We start from the raw sequence: 19,009 nt of genomic DNA, 5'->3' as shown, positions 1-19,009 counted from the left end.
CACTCTGTTCCGTGGAGATATGATCGTACCTTTGTTCTTGTCCCGTTCCGCGTGGAGGTTCCGATGGTGGCTCCGTGATAGTCAAGGTGGAGCTTCGGGGCTTACATGGGGGAGGGGAGCCGGTATCAATGGATTCATCGCTAGTGCATGGCCTGCATCGATATTTTTGTTTTTATTAATCTCGCCTGATTCCAGGGATTCCCTATCGTCTGAGATGGTCTTTTGGGAGTCATAGGTAGCCCGGGAGCGCGCCTCACGATCGTAAGGGTCATGTCGCTCCATCCTTGTAGACGCTTCTCTTTTCTTTGAAACTGCATTGTAGTGCCTTGGGCGCCACTCCATGGAAGTATCTTTCCTGGTTCTCTGTGTTTCATAGCGAGATGATGAGCGGGGGAGATGACGATCACCAGTTCGAGTCGTCGTGACTTCTCTCCTTAGTGGGATCTCCAGTCTACTCCACACTTCCTTGCCGTGGTGGGATGCTCTGTTATCTTGTCTACTAGAGCTGTTGAAATCTCTCGCTTGATGTCCAGAGACGCGCGCCTCTCGAGATGAGTATGAAGATGGGGTTTGTTTTCTTCTTTTGTCATCACGGTCTAGGTCGGTGTTCCTGGAGTTTGCCATTGGGATAGGGTGTCTCCCATATGTAGGGGATCTGGGTCTTTTGAGGGAGCTCCGAGACATATATCCCTGCGAGCCTTGTAGAGGGGGCTTTGTTTGATAGTTCAAAGCATTGAGCTCTGCTCTCTGCCTCCTTTTGATCTCTCTTTCTGCAGGCGTTAGTTGGGGACACTAGTTCTCATCGTGAGATATATGGTAGCAAGTGAAGCAGTAACGATGTAGACCATCGTAGGTGAGTGTTACCTTCCCAACATCTCCAATTTTGAAACCAATTCTCCGCTCAAACTGCAGAGGCTTGTCTGCTTCGATTGATACTTGGATTCTCGCCTTCTTTTCATCAATGAGAAGCTTTTTGCCAAGCGCATTTGCTATCTCCGTGAAAGTAGTATCATTCCAGAAGTGTACTGGGACTCCAGTGACGTTTATCCAGAAGGGGATAGTGTTCGGAAAGGATTCAGATGTGAAAGGTTCCCATCGCTCTAGGGAGAAGCTCCACTGGTTAAAATGGCATGGTCGTTTGTTCAGTACCATCAAGAGATCAGCTTCGTTATCGAAATCGAATTGGAATCGACCATTCCCGAGGTTATCCAGCTGACTCTTCCCTTAACATTCCAAATCCGAGGTCTGGGGAGGAGGTTGATCAGAGCATCGATGCTACGCCCTCGGATATGGAAAACTCTTCCAATGAGAGTGAGGCGGAAGCGTTCCTTTGCAGCATCAATATCGCAGTCTGGGATCCTAATGATGTCGTCGTTTGAGTGGGGACGTCGAGCACCATTGGAGGGTCCTCCTTTGCGGGACAGAGATGATTGACTCATGATGAGTAAACGGGGGAGGGATGACTTAGCAAAATCTAGAGAAGAGAAGAGATTGCAGGTTAGAGGTTGCTGAGTGCGGTGGTTTGAGAAGGAGAGGCTGACGGCTTTTTATGGTAGAGACAGCTAGGGTTTACGGAGGAGAAGTTGCCTTAAACGGACGGCGCTTTATGACAGAATATTGAGAGGAAACGTGGCAAGGAAGCCAGAGTGAGATCTTTCGAGAAGCGAAGAACGTCGTGGAGAAAACGTGGAGAAGACGATTTGGCGGCGCAAGGAGTGTGGAGTAGTCTCCCTTGGCCCCGATCTTCAGAACTGAACCTTAGAGAGCCGGTGAGGGCTTGTCGGAGAGGAGGGAGGATCAGATCTCACAATCGCCTTTGTCGTCGTCTAAACCTAGTGGCGCCATGAGAGAAACGTATTTATAGACAATGATAATTAATTCGATACTAAACCCAGTTGATTTGGGAAAAATAATATTTGATTCGTAACAGTTTTTGGTTTTTTGATTTTATCTATCTGCCTTTTCAATTATCAGATTATTAAAATTAATCATAAATCTTTTTTGCATTAATCCTGTTTTCATTGGAGTGTAATATTTTTCAAACCTAAAAATTATCTAACAACAATAAATTAGGTTTTGAGATGAAAAATTAGAAAAAAGTTTCATCATCCTAAAACAAAAAGAACTATTTTGCATTTTACCCACTTCTCAACTCCAAAGAACGAAACATATTGGATTGGATCATAACACAAACAACATAAAACAAGGGTTGAAATTTTTAAACCTTCTCTCCTAAGAAAGCTGGAGATCATCAAGTGTAGACCTGATGGTCCAATGTCACAACTCATAATGACAGGCACCAGGATTTGATATCTGCAACTGAGAAATCCAGTCTTATTCGGATGAAGATATCAAATGAGATCCTAGCTACGAATATTCAGCAAAGGCTATATTTACCAAAAATATTTGACTATGACAGCAATAGACAATGCCTTTGATAGGCCCTGGAGATCTTACTTCAGGAAAAGGAATAGAAGTCATGAGAAGAGAGGAGTCGTTACAGAAGATGACGTGGCAGAAGAAGTTGAAACTGACTAAAGAGAATCTACTATAAATAAGAGTCAGTTTGTTATTAGATATTTTCGTAGAGTTTGTTACAAGAAAAGTAGAATCAAGAGAGCTTGTTCTCTGTGATTTGAGTAATTTGAGAAGAAAGGTTCTCAAGTCACAGAGTAATTCCTCTTGATATTCAATATACAAAGTGGTATTTGCTTATCAATTGGCGCGGCGAGCCGATCGATCATCGCGATGGCGAGTCTGAGTGAAAAGGTGGAAGAGAAGATGGGAGCGTTGGATGCGACGTTGCAGTCGGTGTTATCGGCGATCAACAAATTGCAGAAAGCTCCGATTCGAGATGAGAGTCCCCCTATTCTTCATCCGTCATCATCGCATCACCCAAACTTGGTAACGAACCCTAAATTGGAACATAACCAGAAGGATTCATCGCTAGGTTATCTGTCGATAGAGAATCATAGGGATTATCGTGATAAACCGGTGCGGAAGGTTGATATGCCTGTGTTTTGAGGATCATATCCGTATGGTTGGATAGCTCAAGCAGAAAGATTCTTTCGAGTCTACCAGTATAGTCTTGAAGCGAGAGTGGAGGTGGTAGCTTTGAGTCTTAAAGAAGACGCTTTGAGCTGGTACAATTACGAGTGTGAGCACAAACCGTTTGAAGATTGGTTGGAGTTCAAACGAAGGTTGTTGGCTCGTTTTGCGGAGAGTTATGAGAAAAATCCAGGGAAGAAGCTTTTTGGCATTCAACAGATGGGTACAATAGCAGAGTATGTCAAAGAAATTCAGGAATTAGCATCACAAGTGAAGATAGCTGAAGAACACTTGGTGGATGTCTTTTTCAATGAATTAAAGAAAGAGATGATGGAGGTGATTAAGTTGAAAGAACCAGTGGGGCTTCCTAATCATATTGCAGCCGTTGTTGCCATGGAAGATAGTGAGTTTTGTCGCATGTTAGCAGCAACAACCACAGTGACTACTGTTGCTCCAAAACAAGGAGCGAGTACTTCGAGTACGTCGTTTCGTTCGGCAGCAATTCATAACACGGGACAGTGGAAGAAGCAACAGAGTGAGACAGGAAAACCACCACCTACAGGAGTGAAACCTCCTCTGAAGCTGTCTGATGCTGAGTATGAGTTTAAGAAGAAGAACAAAATCTGTTTTACTTGCGATGAGAAGTGGTCGAGATCGCACAATTGTAAGAACAGAGAACTGAAGGTCATGGTAACTAGAGGAATGGAGTTAGAAGTGATGGATGGGGAATTTTTGGATTATGTGGAGGATTTATCAGAGCTAACTACGGAGGGAGTTGAGTTATCTCTATATGCATTCTTGGGAATGTCTTCTCCTACCACAACGAGGATGAAAGGATTTATTGGTAAAACTACTGTAGTGGTGATGATTGATAGTGGAGAAACACATAACTTCATCTCTCCAACTGTGGTAGAGAGAGCTCAATTGTCGCAAAGAGATTGTTCCAATTTATATGTGTTGGTGGGAACAGGCATCACGGTACAGGGTACATGCTTTTGTAAAAAGGTTCCTCTCACAATAAAATCGATTGAGTTTGTGGAAGACTTTATTGTATTGGAACCAGGAAGTGTGGACCTAGTGTTGGAAGTACAATGGCTTCGAACTTTGGGTCATTGTGAGATAGATTGGGAAAAACAAGAGTGGAGTTTTGTGTTTAATGGTGCTGTAGTGAGTTTGAAAGGTGATCCAGCTTTATCTTTTCCTCAGCGGAGACAAGAAGCACTCTCTGCAGAAGTGAGTTTGTGTTATGAAAAGATGAGTCAGACGAGTGAAGTAGAGAAGATTCCAGGAGAACTGAGTGAGATTCTGTCAGAGTTTGCAAGCGTGTTTGCAGAGCCAACAGGCTTACCTCCGGATCGTGGTTATGAACACTCTATTAGGCTGATCAAGGGGCAAGGTCCTATTAAAGTGCACCCTTACAGATATCCTCATGCTCACATGGAGGCCATGGAGAAGCTAGTAGCTCAGATGTTATCTTCGGCTATTATTCGTGAGAGTAGAAGCCCATTCTCTAGTCCGGTTTTGTTGGTTAAGAAAAAGGATTCTTCTTATCGTTTCTGCGTGGACTACGTGCTGTTAACAGAGCAACAATACCAGACAGGTTTCATATTCCTGTTATTGATCAGCTTTTGGACGAATTGCACGGAGCTAATTTTTTTTCCCAAGCTTGATCTGAGGTCAGGCTACCATCAGATTCGAATGGTTGAGCAAGATGTGGAGAAGACAGCGTTTCGTACTCATGAGGGCTATTACGAGTTCTTGGTAATGCCATTTGACTTAACCAACGCCCCAGAAACATTCCAATCCCTCATGAATGCAATATTCAAACCATTGCTCTGGAAGTTTGTACTTGTCTTCTTTGATTATATTTTGGTGTACAGTAAGTCTTTAGAGGATCACAAGAAGCACTTACGACTGGTATTGAGCATACTGGAGAAGCAGACGCTCTTTGCTAATAGAAAGAAGTGTTTGTTTAGGCAACACCAAGTGGATTATTTGGGCCACATCATTTCGGCAAAAGGAGTTGCTACTGATCCGACAAAGACTGAAGCAGTTAAGCAGTGGCCAGTACCGAGATCAGTAAAGGAACTGAGGGGTTTTCTTGGTCTTACAGGGTACTACAGACAGTATGTGAAGGGATATGGCGTGATAGTAAGGCCATTGACTGAGTTACTAAAGAAAGATGCGTTTGAGTGGAGTTCGGTGGCTCAAGATTCTTTCGAGCATCTTAAGCAGTTGATGATGAATGCTCCGGTGTTGGCTTTACCAGACTTCAATGAAGAATTGGTGATTGAAACGAATGCTTCTGGCTATGGCTTGGGGGCAGTATTGTTGCAACAGAAGTGTCCTATCGCATACTTCAGTAGAGGACTGTCGGCAAGAGAACAATTATAGCCAATATATGAAAGAGAACTCATGGCTATTGTGATGTCAGTGCAGAAGTGGAAGCACTATTTGATGGGGAGACGTTTTAAGGTGATAACTGATCAAAAGAGTTTGAAATTTCTCTTGGAGCAGCGAGATGTTTCAATGGACTTTCAACGATGGTTGACGAAACTGCTAGGATATGACTTCGAGATAGTTTACAGAGCTGGAACGGAGAACAATGTAGCAGACATCTTATCTCGAATCGTACCGATAGAGTGTTCAACGCAGTTAGTGTTGCAAGCGTTGACTCTCACTACAAGTTTACAAATGGCAGATATTTTGGAAGAAGTTGATAACGATGAGGGGTTGCAGAAGCTAGTTACCGAAGTGTTGCAGAGTGGCATTTAGGATTATACAGTGGTTCGGGGCCATGTATTTTAAAAAAACCGTCTGGTGTTTCCACAAAAGTCGAAATACATCTCTGTTATCTTACAAGAATATCATGACTGTCATTGGAGGACACTCAGGTGTTCTAAAGACGATCAACAGAATTCAGAGGATGTTTCACTGGCATAATTTGAAGAAAGACGTTCAGAAATATGCTGCAGAATGTCAAGTATGTCAGAGACACAAATATTCAACGCTGAATCCAGCAGGGTTGTTGAATCCTATTCCTCTACCGAATCAGATATGGGAAGAAATCACGATGGATTTCATAGAAGGACTTCCGAAGTCAGGTGGTTTCAATGTGCTTTTTGTAGTGGTGGACCGCTTAAGCAAATATGCACATTTTTTGTGTCTCAAGCATCCGTATACGGCAACTAGTGTAGCAGAGAGATTCATTCAAGAAGTGGTGCGTTTACACGGGTTTCCAAAGTCTATTATCTCTGACAGAGATCTAGTATTCTTGAGTAGCTTTTGGAAGGAGATTTTTCGTTTGGCTGGTACGGCCTTGAAGTATAGTACAGCGTACCACCCTCAAACAAATGGCCAGACAGAGGTCCTAAACTGTTGCCTTGAGTCTTATCTCCGTTGTTTTGCATCGCACCCTAAGTCGTGGCAGAAGTATATTGCGTGGGCTGAGCTATGGTACAACTCATCATATCATACTTCGCTTTCAAGATGGTCAATTGGAGAGAGCCGCCGCATTTACTTCGTTATGAAGAGGCCTCAACGACGAACTTTGAGCTTGAAGCGATGTTGAGGGAAAGGGATCATATGTTGACGGAGATTAAGGGTCATTTGATCAGAGCACAGGAGATGATGAAGAATAGTTCGGATAAACACAGACGAGATTTAAAGTTTGAAGTGGGAGCTATGGTTTTCTTGAAGCTAAGACCATATCGACAAAATTCTTTGGCTAAGAGGTTTTGTCAGAAGCTAGCTGCGCGATTCTATGGCCCATTTGAGATCTTGGAGTGTATTGGTCCAGCAGCATACCGTCTTAAGCTTCCCTTCGATTGCAAAATACATCCGGTCTTCCACGTTTCTCAATTGAAACCAGTGTTGGGAAAAGATCATGTGGTGCACCCTTTACCCACACTGTATTCGACTACGGATGAGTTGGTATTGTATCCTGACTACATCATTACAACAATATATGATTCGGAGGGTCATTTAAAAGCATTGGTGAACTGGAAAGGCTTGCCTGGATACGAGCAATCTTGGTTCAGAGTGAAGGATTTGGCTCTGCAGTTTCCAGTTTCCAGAATTCAAGCTTGAGGGCAAGCTTGGTCTTGAAGGGGGGGGGGGTAATGATAGGCCCTGGATAGCTTACTTCAGGAAAAGGAATAGAAGTCATGAGAAGAGAGGAGTCGTTATAGAAGATGACGTGGCAGAAGAAGTTGAAACTGACTAAAGAGAATCTACTATATATATGAGTCAGCACTACAAGAAATATGTACATTGTTAGCTCACGATAAACGCTATCGTAGACCTTTCATAGCGTTTTTTCATATGCTATGTCATCGGCAGCCATCATAGGTACCCTCTTTACGATAGCATTTTTTTTGACGCTATGTAATGTGCAGATACGATGGCAATAAATAAGCGATATGAATAACTTAACTATAGCATTCTTCTCTTGCTACAAATTGATTACTATTTCATATTTCATGCTATGATAGGCGTTTCTACAATAATTATAATTCAAAATAAAATAATTGAAATAAATCAAAATTTGATTTATAATTAAAATAAAAATAAATTTTATTTATAAATTAAAATCAGTTTACAACCAAATTCCAGTTTACCAAACTAAAACCAGAAAAGAACCTAAACTAAACAATAAACTTAACTAAACCAAAAATCTAAACTTAATCCTCTTGCCGTCAAGAGTCTACTCATCACGCTTCACAAGTATCTTCATTGGCTCCGTCATAAACTTTGATGTCATCAAAATCTCGTGAGGAAGAGTTGCAGAAACCAAGCAAACCTATACACACAAGGAATAAAGTTAGATAGATGACAATAGAAACCTGATAAAGAGAGTTGCTCATGTCAATTCAAGCTCTACCATAATCTTATTACAGAGCATCACATAATAAATTAAGAACCCAAAGAAATTTACTAAAAATCTGCAGGCAGATAGAGATTGTAAGAAATATTGAGCAGTGGGCAACCTCAGATTATCACAAACGAGTGCAAATTTCAAGGACCTTACAAGCGTCCAAATCAACTTAAGATAACAATGCTGAAAATATGAGACACCTGATAACACCTACAAAAATTCAAATAGAGTATATAAAGATCACCTTTCATTTCGTGTTGCAGAAGATAACAGCTTGAGTGCGTGTCATAAATATCACAGAGTGTATCAAATTTCCACTCTTCCTTCTCAACAGCAAGGCAACTGGTTCACTTGTGCACATGCTTCCAAGGCTCAGATATTTTCTAAGACCTGCATATATGACCAGTACTCAGTTCAACTTATAAAGGTAAAAAAACTGAAAGTCCCTTAGGGTCTGTTGTCTGAACTGAAGCTCTTTGGATAAGTTAAGTACCTCGCTTTCAGAGACACCATGCTTTTTCAGAAGCCTTATATCATACTCGTTAAGTTATAAACACAGGACAGAATCAGATATGAGAATGGCATTAATCTGCATCAAAGATCAATGAAGACAGCTACAAAAGGATACTGAAGGATCTGTCTAACACACTGATGATTTATGTAGTAACGACCATCCTTCGCATACTCTAGTCCTCTGTCGAAAGACCTGAAAAAAAACTACAAGTTAGTGAATCCAAAGACCTTTCCCGCATGGAAACAGAACACATGTCGTGAATTTTTACTTACACAGGAAGCTTTAAACTAGGATCTTCGGATAGCACAACCATTTGTTCCTTGATGCCTTGTAGAATCTCAAAAGCTTCACAATCCATCAAGTAATTTGCATTCTCCGGAAGCTCTGTAAACACCATCACAGAAAATAAAACACATATTAACATGCTGAGCAAAGGGCATTGGTAGAGAAAGTAGCAGATGTACTAACCCTTATCAGTCTTAAGCTCAAGTGGCTGAGACTCTTTAGACAGAGAACTTTTACTAGCATTGGTTCCCTTCCCACCTATATCCAATAAGGCAAGAGTTTAAGCAAACGTGTACTTGGAATCCCGTGGGACTAGCACAAACACAGAAGATAACACAATAAAGTTGGGAACTTCAGGAGGAACAAAGCAAGAAGAAATCAAAAAGCGCAAGCCTTTAGGATCAAACTGGACTTTCCTTGTACTCTTAGGACTTGGTTGAGTTATAGGAGTTATCATCCTTGCCGGATCCTATAACCCTCAAAACCGAATCAAAGTCAATGTCGATAAAGAAGGTAAGAAAATCTGATGAAAGTGGTTTAGAGACACGATACCATAGAGGACTTGAGAGAAGATTTGAACACTTTTCCTCCTTTCTCCATCATCTGTTTATTCTCTCTGTGTGAAATTAGGGTTAGAAATCAAAGAAGCACTTGAACAGAAACTTGAGATTTGCAGAGAGAGAGAGAGATTGCAACAGGGGAATACGAGGTGGAGAGGAAAGGTGGTGACGAGGAGGAGATGAATCGGATGGAGACATGGTGGAGATGGCTGACGGATGGGAGATGACGGTGGTGAATCTGGTGATGGTCGCGGACCTGGCGGTGGTGATTGAAGAGGACGGTACAGATGGATGGGAGAAGAGAACGAGGGTTTGAGTAAATCTTTTTTTTTTCCTTTTTTTTGTGAACACTAATTTTTAGACTTTAAATAGAAATGTATTAGATCAGTGTGGGAAAATGTTATTTTTCGGGGCTTCTCAAATTTTTACTTCAAGTATCGGCGTAAAATCTAATTTTAGGTTCCCACTTATCGAAATTATATCATAGCACTTATCTAATGCTATTATATTTTATAAAAAAAATTTATCATCAACGATAGCAGTTCAGTAAAACGTGCTATAATAATATGCTATCAATGTGGACTTTTTTTGTAGTGCAGTTTGCTATTAGATATTTTCGTAGAGTTTGTTACAAGAAAAGTAGAATCAGGAGAGCTTGTTCTCTGTGATTCGAGTAATTTGAGAAGAAAGGTTCTTAAGTCTATAATTCCTCTTGATATATTCAATATACGAAGTGGTATTTGCTTATCAGCCTTCAGTTCACCATGATGAATTCTTCAAAAGCACTCTGAACCAACAACACTACTTACCGAAGTTAACTACAATAATAGACAAGAAACCAGATTACAACGGAAGTTATGATAATAGGCCAATAAGAACCTAAAAATAGGTTTGACTGGAAAATCGAAATTACGTATCAAAAGCGGATGCTCCATTCTTAATTCGGCTGCTCCAATCTTAATTCGGCTGTTTCATTCTGAAATCTCCAAAGTGCACTCTTTCTCCATGTTTTCCTCCAAATGCTCCACAACCTATTATGAATTTGAAATGACTCAAAAAGGACTAAAAAGAGACGATAAATATTTGAAAACACTTTCAGAAATTTATATACAATGTGTCAAAAACACAATACATCAGGCGCATATACACAGGAAGCGCTGATCTCTACTCGATAAAATACTGATGCGGCCTGGGACTCACGATCTTCTATTGCAGGACTGGCTGGATCTTCGCTTCTCTGACATCTGTAGAACTCAATTGGGGAAACGCATGTCGCTTCTCTTATTCTGGCTGAAGCCTTAACAGTCAGGGATGCTCTGATACATGCTATTTCTCTCAACATCACTCATATCTGGGTTCGCTCAGACTGTCAAGTGCTCGTCAGAGCAATCGATTGGAAACGAGGACCAGCGGAGCTTCATGGCACTCTGTCGGACATCGTCGATCTCTCTTCTTCCTTCTGCTTTTGTTTCTTTAGCTTTATTCCAAGAAACTGTAATGGGCCTGCAGACGCCTGGGCCAAACTCTCTCTAAACCTCTGTGATCTCTCCTTTGAGCCTGTTTAGGGCCTTAATGAAAATTCAGTGTTTCAAAAAAAAAAATATATACTTTGGGTGACTTGATCCTGTTACTGGAGAATGATACACTTCTATTCTCGTAATGGACTGGTTGGCTCATTGACGACCTAACATTGGATTGTGAGAAATGTTTACTTACAAAGAGACGAAAAGAAAGAAAGTTGGCATTTCAGGATAAGAACAAGCATATTTAGATTCCATTAAGATGGAGCATATGGACGAGAACGGTGTGAAGTATACTTAGGACCATCATGGAGGGGTAAATGGAGGAAGGAGTGGTGTTGGAAAAAAATTCAATGTCGGTAAGATGGCTACAGAGCACAAAGGTTTCATGAAGTTAAGGAAGTGCAATTTCTGGAAAAGGCGAACTGGGTTCTCAGGCCATGTGAATGTGATATCTGGGAAGGAGTAAGGGCTGATCAAGAGAAGGTCACGATAATGAAATCAACCGAGGATGAAGCATTCAACAAAGATCAGAAACCGACGGTTCATAAAATGCAGGTTAGTTAAACCACTGACTCCTTCGGCAGCAAATGATGTGGATGGGTGAGAACGATGGGGTAAAAGGCTTATTTCAAAGTAAAACTTTTTTTGTTATGCTTTTTTCTTCATAAACTGTTTAACATCCGTATTTTATCATTCTTAATTCGGCTGCTCCACTAAAACTCAAAGTAAAACACAATATTAGTAACTAATTCCCCCATATTTAAAAAACACTGTCCTCATTGTTATTCAGTCAAGGATCGGCGAATAAAATAAATCATAAGTAAAAATATAACAAGGAAAATCAGGTAACATGCTTTCTGTAATCAGTATTGATCGATGACAGAAGGATGTTGATCGATTCTCACGTTTGAGTAGTATCGACTGATACTTGAAACGGTGTCGGGCGATGCTCGTTACAGAACTCGTGTTCCTTGGATCTGAAAACCTAATAAATCGAAAACAAGAAAAGCCAAAATGAAAAACTCAAAATACCTAATAATGGGTTGCCTCCCATTAAGAGCTTGGTTATAGTTTATAACTTGACGTTTTGATTGATGAAACTATTGTGAAGGGATATAAAAACTTGTTGGAAAACAAGTCGCCACATCTTCCTTAGACGTCTCGAACCATGTGCCTACAAAGCTTCTTATGGTTTTTCTCATTTGGTTCTCTGTCTCTCGAGCCTCTCCACAGTATCATTGACCAGATCCACTCTTTCTATAAGATTTACTTGATTCATTTGTTGGCTTTTGAAAGTATTTAGTAAAATTTCAATGTCATTCTTGATTTCTCTCTCGAAGATTGTATGTACCTTTTATGTTGTTTCTAGTTCAGAACATTATTATACGAAGTCTAAGGATTGGAATTATGGTGGTATCCCGATTAACATGGAGAGAATTGTAACGGTCCAGAATCTTTAACCCAAAAATTCTTATGTTTTAAAAGGAAGTCTGATACGTTCAAAGCTCGTTAATGTTAAACCTAGGATTTTCCCTTCCCATTCTTATAAATAGAAAGGTACCCCTCCCTTTTCTCCTATCAGAAACTAAAGCAAAGATCTGCAGAGTTCCATAGAGATAGGCATGGGTATTCAGGTCTTCTGGTTGGGTTTGGGTCAGTGCATGTTGGGTCCGTGATATTATGTTTTGGAGGCTTTTTAGCATATTTACAGGTTCAGGTGTGATTTGGAATAAAGTTGTGATTTTGGAGCATTTGGGAGATAAAGACCGAAGAAACTCGTAGCTGACCATTGAAGTGAGGGGTAGGAGTGTCTTCTGTGACCCCGTTATTCGCCTACACTTTGTCAAATAGGAGAGAAATTTTGTTGAAAATCAATAAGATGAACAAGATGGACTGCATCAGCATCACTACTCATTGGAATTGAGATAATAGGATTCAGAGAAGAGAGAAAGAGGGAAGAAAGAGATCAGAGAATACTAGCCAAAATGTAGCCTACACATCTATTTTATGCAGAAATGAGGTCAGTAGATTGGCATGCCAGGTGCTATCAGTGGAGTTGTGTGCTGTATGGTATAAACTAGTGTGTAGTAAAGAGGTGATTTTGGAGATACAGACTGAAAACTCGTAGCTGACCATCGAACCAGTCTAGAGGTTGACATTTAGTGTAAATAATCGATCGATACACACTCTGTATCATTGATCGACGGTGGAGCGCGCAAAACTCAACTTGGTTCTCACCCGACTTAAAACCCAAGTCTTCCACAAATTACAAGAATGCCCCTGGCCAACTTTAACCTAATATTTAAGTGATCTGCCATTATTCTAGTCAACACATGCTTTCTTATTTTCTAATTATCACAGCAAAACATATTTAGGGTTTTTGTAGATTTGGAGATAAGATCCAAGACTCCTTCAGAGTTTGTGTTGGAACTCCTTTTTTCTATCTATTTCTATTTATGCAATTTATTTTTATGTTTACAATTTGCTTGGCTAGGTCTGAGTAATTCACCTGTTAGGTTTAGGGTTCAAATAGGTTATGAAGGATTAACTCCAAATATAAAATTTCTAAGTTGTTAAAGATATCAATCAATAGAATTTCTCTTATTGCTTGTGTTCTAGAGTAGCTAACTAGAAATCTTAGATAATTAGGCGCAAGCGACGGCTTGGTCTTTGACCTGAATTTATTCTCATTGAACTAGGATTGCTAGAAACAAACTGTTTGGGTATTTTTGTGTAGGATCGTTTAAGTGCTACGGAACACTAGAGGATTTGTATGAAAGCAAGAGAAAACGTAAACTAGAAGATGTTATTGAGTGTTTTTGATCGGGACTACAGTGTTTGGGTGTATAAACCCTAGTTCTAGTCGCGTAAACTCTAATCTTCTAGTCTCTGAAAGTCGATCCCTTATTCTAGGGTTTGGGCTCCCCTTTTATAGTTGTAGATGTCGGCTTCAAATAATAGAACTCTTCCATAATCAGAAAAATGGAAGTTTCCCCTTAGGTAGAAAACTTCTATTTTACTCCAAGGGGTCGGTCCGATCTTGGGGTCGGACCCAAGGCAGGGGTCGGTTCCTGGTTTCTTCTTGAGCAAGGGTCCGGAAGTCGAGACCTAGCCGGAAGCTGGAGAAAACTCATGTCTGGATATTTTTCCCCAACACAAACGACAGTTAATCTAGAAAACTTAGTGAACACATTCAACTCGATCGCTAAAGCTTGCTAGAAGGATCATCGATCGACAATCCTATAGATTGATAGATCGACGTTTCGAAAGGTGTATCGATCGACACTCGATTAATATTATCGATCGACACTTTCTCAAGATCGTCAAACGACAGCTGAGATCTGAGATCTAGACAATATATAGTCTAAACAAACGGAAGTTAATAAATTATTGCTAAGTTTGATTTCTAGAAATCATTCATACAATTTAGTTTATATATTATTATAATCATGATTACCTGAATAGAAACCCTAGATCTAGCGCTTTATCATTATTGTTTACAAACCTCAATCCAACCAACTGACAACTACCTTGTTCACCCTGCTGTTTATTTATTTTCTTGCTTACCTAGCCTAATCACTGCTGATTAGAATCTATTGTGTGCCCAAGCTTCCCGTGAATTCGATCCCTAAGTACTACAACTGAACCTCTTATTTGAGAGAGTACAAATCACTCCTTAGAGTAATTTGAGTGATATCAGTCCGGATCTTTTGGGTCCTAGATATTAGATCCAACTAGATACTTAGAAATTTTTGGTTCGGGTTCAGGTAGGTTCCTATCACCTCTTGATCAGTTCGAGTCTAAAACTCAAATGCCTGTAAAATACATGTAATTGTTTTGGTATTTTTCAGGTTTGTTTAAGCTGTTTAGGACCCAAACAGGACCCTCAAAACCCAAAAATGCCTGAAAACTCGAACTGGACCCAAAACACCAAAAAATACTCGAAACTCGATAATAACCAAAAACCCAAAATACCAAAATTTTTACCCGAAGATCTAAAAATACCAAATTTTTATCCAAATACGCGAATTATATTTCTGAAATATAAAATTTTACTTGAACCCCAAAACTATACCCGAAAACTCTCTCTCTCTCTTTGTCTCTCTCTCTCTCTCTCATGAATTCAAATCCTCGATTCTGAAGAACACTCTCTTGAAAATCGTCTATTTGCAGAGAATATTCTCTAACAACCTGTTCCGTATGGTCTCAATTGATAATCCTAAGTATGACCAAAACTTACTAATTATAATATTAGCAACAATAAAATAATATAACGAATTTTTAAGCCATGCCAAAAACCACATGAACATCGGGAAAATGATTTATTTCTCTATGAACTAGTTATTCTCAGCTTTTTCACACATGAACTTTTAAGCCATGCCAAAACCCACATGAACAACTCTATTTTTCGAATTACATACCAATACTATCGATTTTAAACTAGTTCCCCTAAAACCATAAACAGTATTATTTAAACGTTAACTTGGTTTATGACAGGTGGAGAACCGATTTAATTTGGGTTAATAAAAAAAAAGAATACTACATCGTTTTGTTCTTCTTCTCCTTTTTCTGTCAACTGCTCTTCTTCTTCAGAAATTGTTTTACTCTTCATCATCAGTTGGGGATAAAATTTATTATTCTGCAAAAGAATAAAACATTTTACATGATGCGTAAATAAAGAAGAACAGCAACGTAGCGGTAAGCTAGTAGTTTCTGCTCTTTTTCTTTATACATCATATAAAACATTTATTCTTCTGCAGAATAATAAATTTTATCTTCAATTGATGACGAATAGTAAAACTATTTTTGAAGAAGAAGAGCAGTTGACAAAAAAGAAGATCACAAAATTATGTATTATTCTTTTTTTTATCAACCCAAATTAAACCGGCTCTCCAACTGTCATAAACCAAGTTAACATTTAAATAACATTATTTACGGTTTTAGGGGAATTTAGTTTAAAATCAATAGTTTTTGTATGTAATTTAAAAAAAATAGAGTTGTTCATGTGGTTTTTGGCATGGTTTAAAAGTTCATGTTTAAGAAAAACCGGAAACAACTAGTTCATAAAGGAATAAGCCATTTTTCGGTTGTTCATGTGGTTTTAGGCATAGCTTAAAAGTTCGTGTATGAAAAAAATTGGAAACAACTAATTCATAGGGACATAAGTCATTTTCCCTAATGAAATCTATATATCTATACTTTTATTCTTCTCTTCCATTCCTTTTTCACTGATCCCTCTACCTTATTCTTCTCTACCAGCTCAACATCAAGAAACTGATATACTTATCAGAAAGTTTGAACTTAATCAAACCTTTTGAGTTTACATTACAATCTCTCATATATATTTCTACTAACTCACTTTCTGGTTCGCTTAATCTCTTTTCATTTTTGAATAATGTATTAAATCTTGCCATTAATTTTACCATGAAAATATGGTAGCATACATAAACCAGGGTGATCTCATAAATTATATAAAAAAGAAAAGCGAAACCACAGATAAATCCCAAGAAAATGTGAATAATGGTAATCTGTTTTATTGACGACACAACAGCAAAATGAAAACCTAATCATTGATACTTTTGACACCAGAGCTGGCTTTTAATACCAAACAAATTACCAACGGGGGAGGATAGGAATGATGGTAAACTTCATGGTGCCATTGCTGCAGTGAGCACCGTCGTGCTCGCCGCACGAGATGTAGTAAGGCCTCATTTTTGTAAGAACAAGCTCAAAGCCATTCCCAGCACCTTGCTTTGGTGATGCTATCATCTTTCCTTTCTTCACATTGCACTTTTCGTAGCTCGATGGGTTAGAAAACAAGTAGACGCTGTGCGTGAACGGTGCTGGTGGGTTGTATTTGAACACTGCAATCGGATAAATATATCATAATATAATCGTCAAACTTGTTGATATTATTAACAATGTCAAAATATGATGATAGCTATGAACTTGACAACAAACAATGTGGACTAATATGATTCAAACTAGACCGTGTTGTATTTAGTGAAATTTAACATAACTGTTAAATAAATAAGTTTTTGAAATTATTACGTATTTTTAAATAATAACAAAAGATATGTAAAATTTATTCTAAAGTTATAAAAATATTTGTTTTATCAGTTCAAGTATGTTACATATCTTAAAAATTTGAAGCAAAAATATTTATTTATTCTATATGGTTTATAGTTTAATTTAACGATACTAAAGTAAATGTATATTTTAATCTGTATATCTATGAAATGATAATTCATGCTCATAGAGTTTTATATAGTTTTATGATCATTTGTATTTTGTTATAACAAAAATTTTAAATAACTGATTACAAAATTTACGGTTTGGAATTTTTAACAGTTTAGTAATTAATATATACAATTTTTTTAATTATTATATGGTTAATGTGATTTTTTAATTTTGCTAATAATATAAAATTAAACAAAATTAAACAAAAAAGATAGAAGATTCATAAATTGTTATAAATTTTTTATATTCAACATCATTAATTGACATACATATTTTAATCACACTATGTTGTAGTTTTCATTTAAGAAAAGAATGGAGAATATTTTTTTGTAGATTACTAATAAGCTTTACCGTTAATTTAATGAAAAATATAACATATATTTAGATAAACCAACTGACTTCTATAAAAAACTTAAAAAATTATTCTACTAATGACCCATTTCATAGTTCACACTAGTGATTTTCAATTAATATAAAAGAGATTGACTAATGTCTTTTTCATCAAATATGTTATGCTGGACATATAGTATTCATAAGGGTATTAATCAGCTTTTATGTGCTTCTACTATAAAACTATATACTGTTGAACAATTTGTGGGATTCTGTAGAAAAGAAAATTTTAAAAAAAAACACTAACCAAGTATGTCATTGAGAAAGAAGGGGGCAGTCTTAGAAGCCCAGTCGGAGTAATTAAAACCATATGTCCACTCTTTGTCTCCACCGACTATGATTTTTCTAGGTGCATTGTAGGTTGCGTTATAGCCTTTTGAGTGACCTCCCCAGCCCCAGCCTGAACCGGAGCTGCCAGATCCTGAGTTGTTTGTGTTCTTAGGACCCCAACCAGAGCCGGAGCCACCGGATCCTGAGTTTTGTCCGTTGTTAGGACCCCAGCCCCAACCCCATCCCGACCACGGGCTTGAACCTGAACCACTTGAATGGTTGGAGCCCATACCCCAACCCCAACTCCATCCCGACCCGGGGCTTGAACTTGAACCACTTGAATAGTTGGTGCCCACACCCCCACTCCATCCTGATCCATTCCGGCTAGAGCCCCAACCCCACCTTGAGCCCGGGCTTGAACCTGAACTGCTTGAATAGTTTGAGCCTCCACCCCAACCCCATCCAAATCCCCTATTGGCCTCAGCAAATGTGGAGAATATGGAGGCCACGGTAACAAAGACTAAAACAAGGTTTAGAAAACGAGAGTGTGCCATCGCTTTTTCTTTTGAATTTTCACTTAATTAATAAATGATTGTGATGGTTTTTTTGAGGTTTAGAGATTGACTATTTATAGGAGAGAGATGGTGTCAAACTGCCAAAAATGTGAAATTTTAGGTGTTGTTATTCAATAGTGGATTCAAATTTAATTCTATAGATTTATAATTGTAAAACCTATAATAAAATCTAGTGTTATTGGTTAGGTTAAGATCCGCGTTTTATGCGGGATGAATATTATATATAAATTACTTTTACGTATTATATGTTTTTACATATTATGAAATAAGAAATATATATTGAATAATTAAAAATTCAGTAATTGTTACGTATATAATTAAATGGGTGCAAACACACAAATAAATTTTATTAATTCAAACAAACATTTTTTTCTTTTTTGATCATTTGTATTTTTTTTATAACAAAAATTTTAAAATCACTGATAACAAAAAAAATTGTGGGATATTTAATAGTTTTAGTAATTTATAATTTAAAAAAAAAATCAATCCAAGGTTTAAAATATAAATATTAAGTTGTCAATATTTGATCATAATTTTTCTCAAAAAATCAAAGCAAATTTCGAAATTAAAATATTTATGTATTTTATATGATATATATATATATATTAATATTTATTAAATAAGATCCTACTTATATAATTTTGTAATCATTTGTAAGCCACGGATCTGTTATCACAGAAATTTTAAGTCATGGATCTCAAAAATTTTGATGTGAGATTTTTTAACAA

At 38.1% G+C, this 19,009-nt stretch overlaps 2 protein-coding genes and 1 pseudogene across 2 annotated transcripts; all 3 read right to left on the bottom strand.

The window, feature by feature from the left end:
* Nucleotides 1-792: 792 nt before the first annotated feature.
* LOC108808255 (uncharacterized protein At4g02000-like) lies at nt 793-1,439 on the bottom strand. Its single transcript, XM_018580428.1, has 2 exons — nt 1,218-1,439; nt 793-1,116 (listed from the first exon to the last, which is right to left on the bottom strand). Exons 1-2 carry the CDS (start codon nt 1,437-1,439, stop codon nt 793-795), a joined length of 546 nt encoding a protein of 181 aa, XP_018435930.1.
* Nucleotides 1,440-7,605: 6,166 nt separating this feature from the next.
* LOC108813700 (DNA-directed RNA polymerases IV and V subunit 4-like) lies at nt 7,606-9,657 on the bottom strand (annotated as a pseudogene).
* A 6,590-nt stretch (nt 9,658-16,247) lies between these two features.
* Nucleotides 16,248-18,313, bottom strand: LOC108812395 (cell wall protein IFF6-like). The gene is made up of 2 exons (XM_018584647.2): nt 17,684-18,313; nt 16,248-16,670 (listed from the first exon to the last, which is right to left on the bottom strand). Exons 1-2 carry the CDS (start codon nt 18,258-18,260, stop codon nt 16,420-16,422), a joined length of 828 nt encoding a protein of 275 aa, XP_018440149.1. The 5' UTR covers nt 18,261-18,313; the 3' UTR covers nt 16,248-16,419.
* Between the last annotated feature and the right edge of the window lie 696 nt (nt 18,314-19,009).

The sequence above is a fragment of the Raphanus sativus genome, chromosome 6 (genome assembly GCF_000801105.2).
Source record: "Raphanus sativus cultivar WK10039 chromosome 6, ASM80110v3, whole genome shotgun sequence".
NCBI classification, from domain to species: domain Eukaryota; kingdom Viridiplantae; phylum Streptophyta; class Magnoliopsida; order Brassicales; family Brassicaceae; genus Raphanus; species Raphanus sativus.
This window is presented reverse-complemented; position numbering and strand designations above follow the sequence as displayed.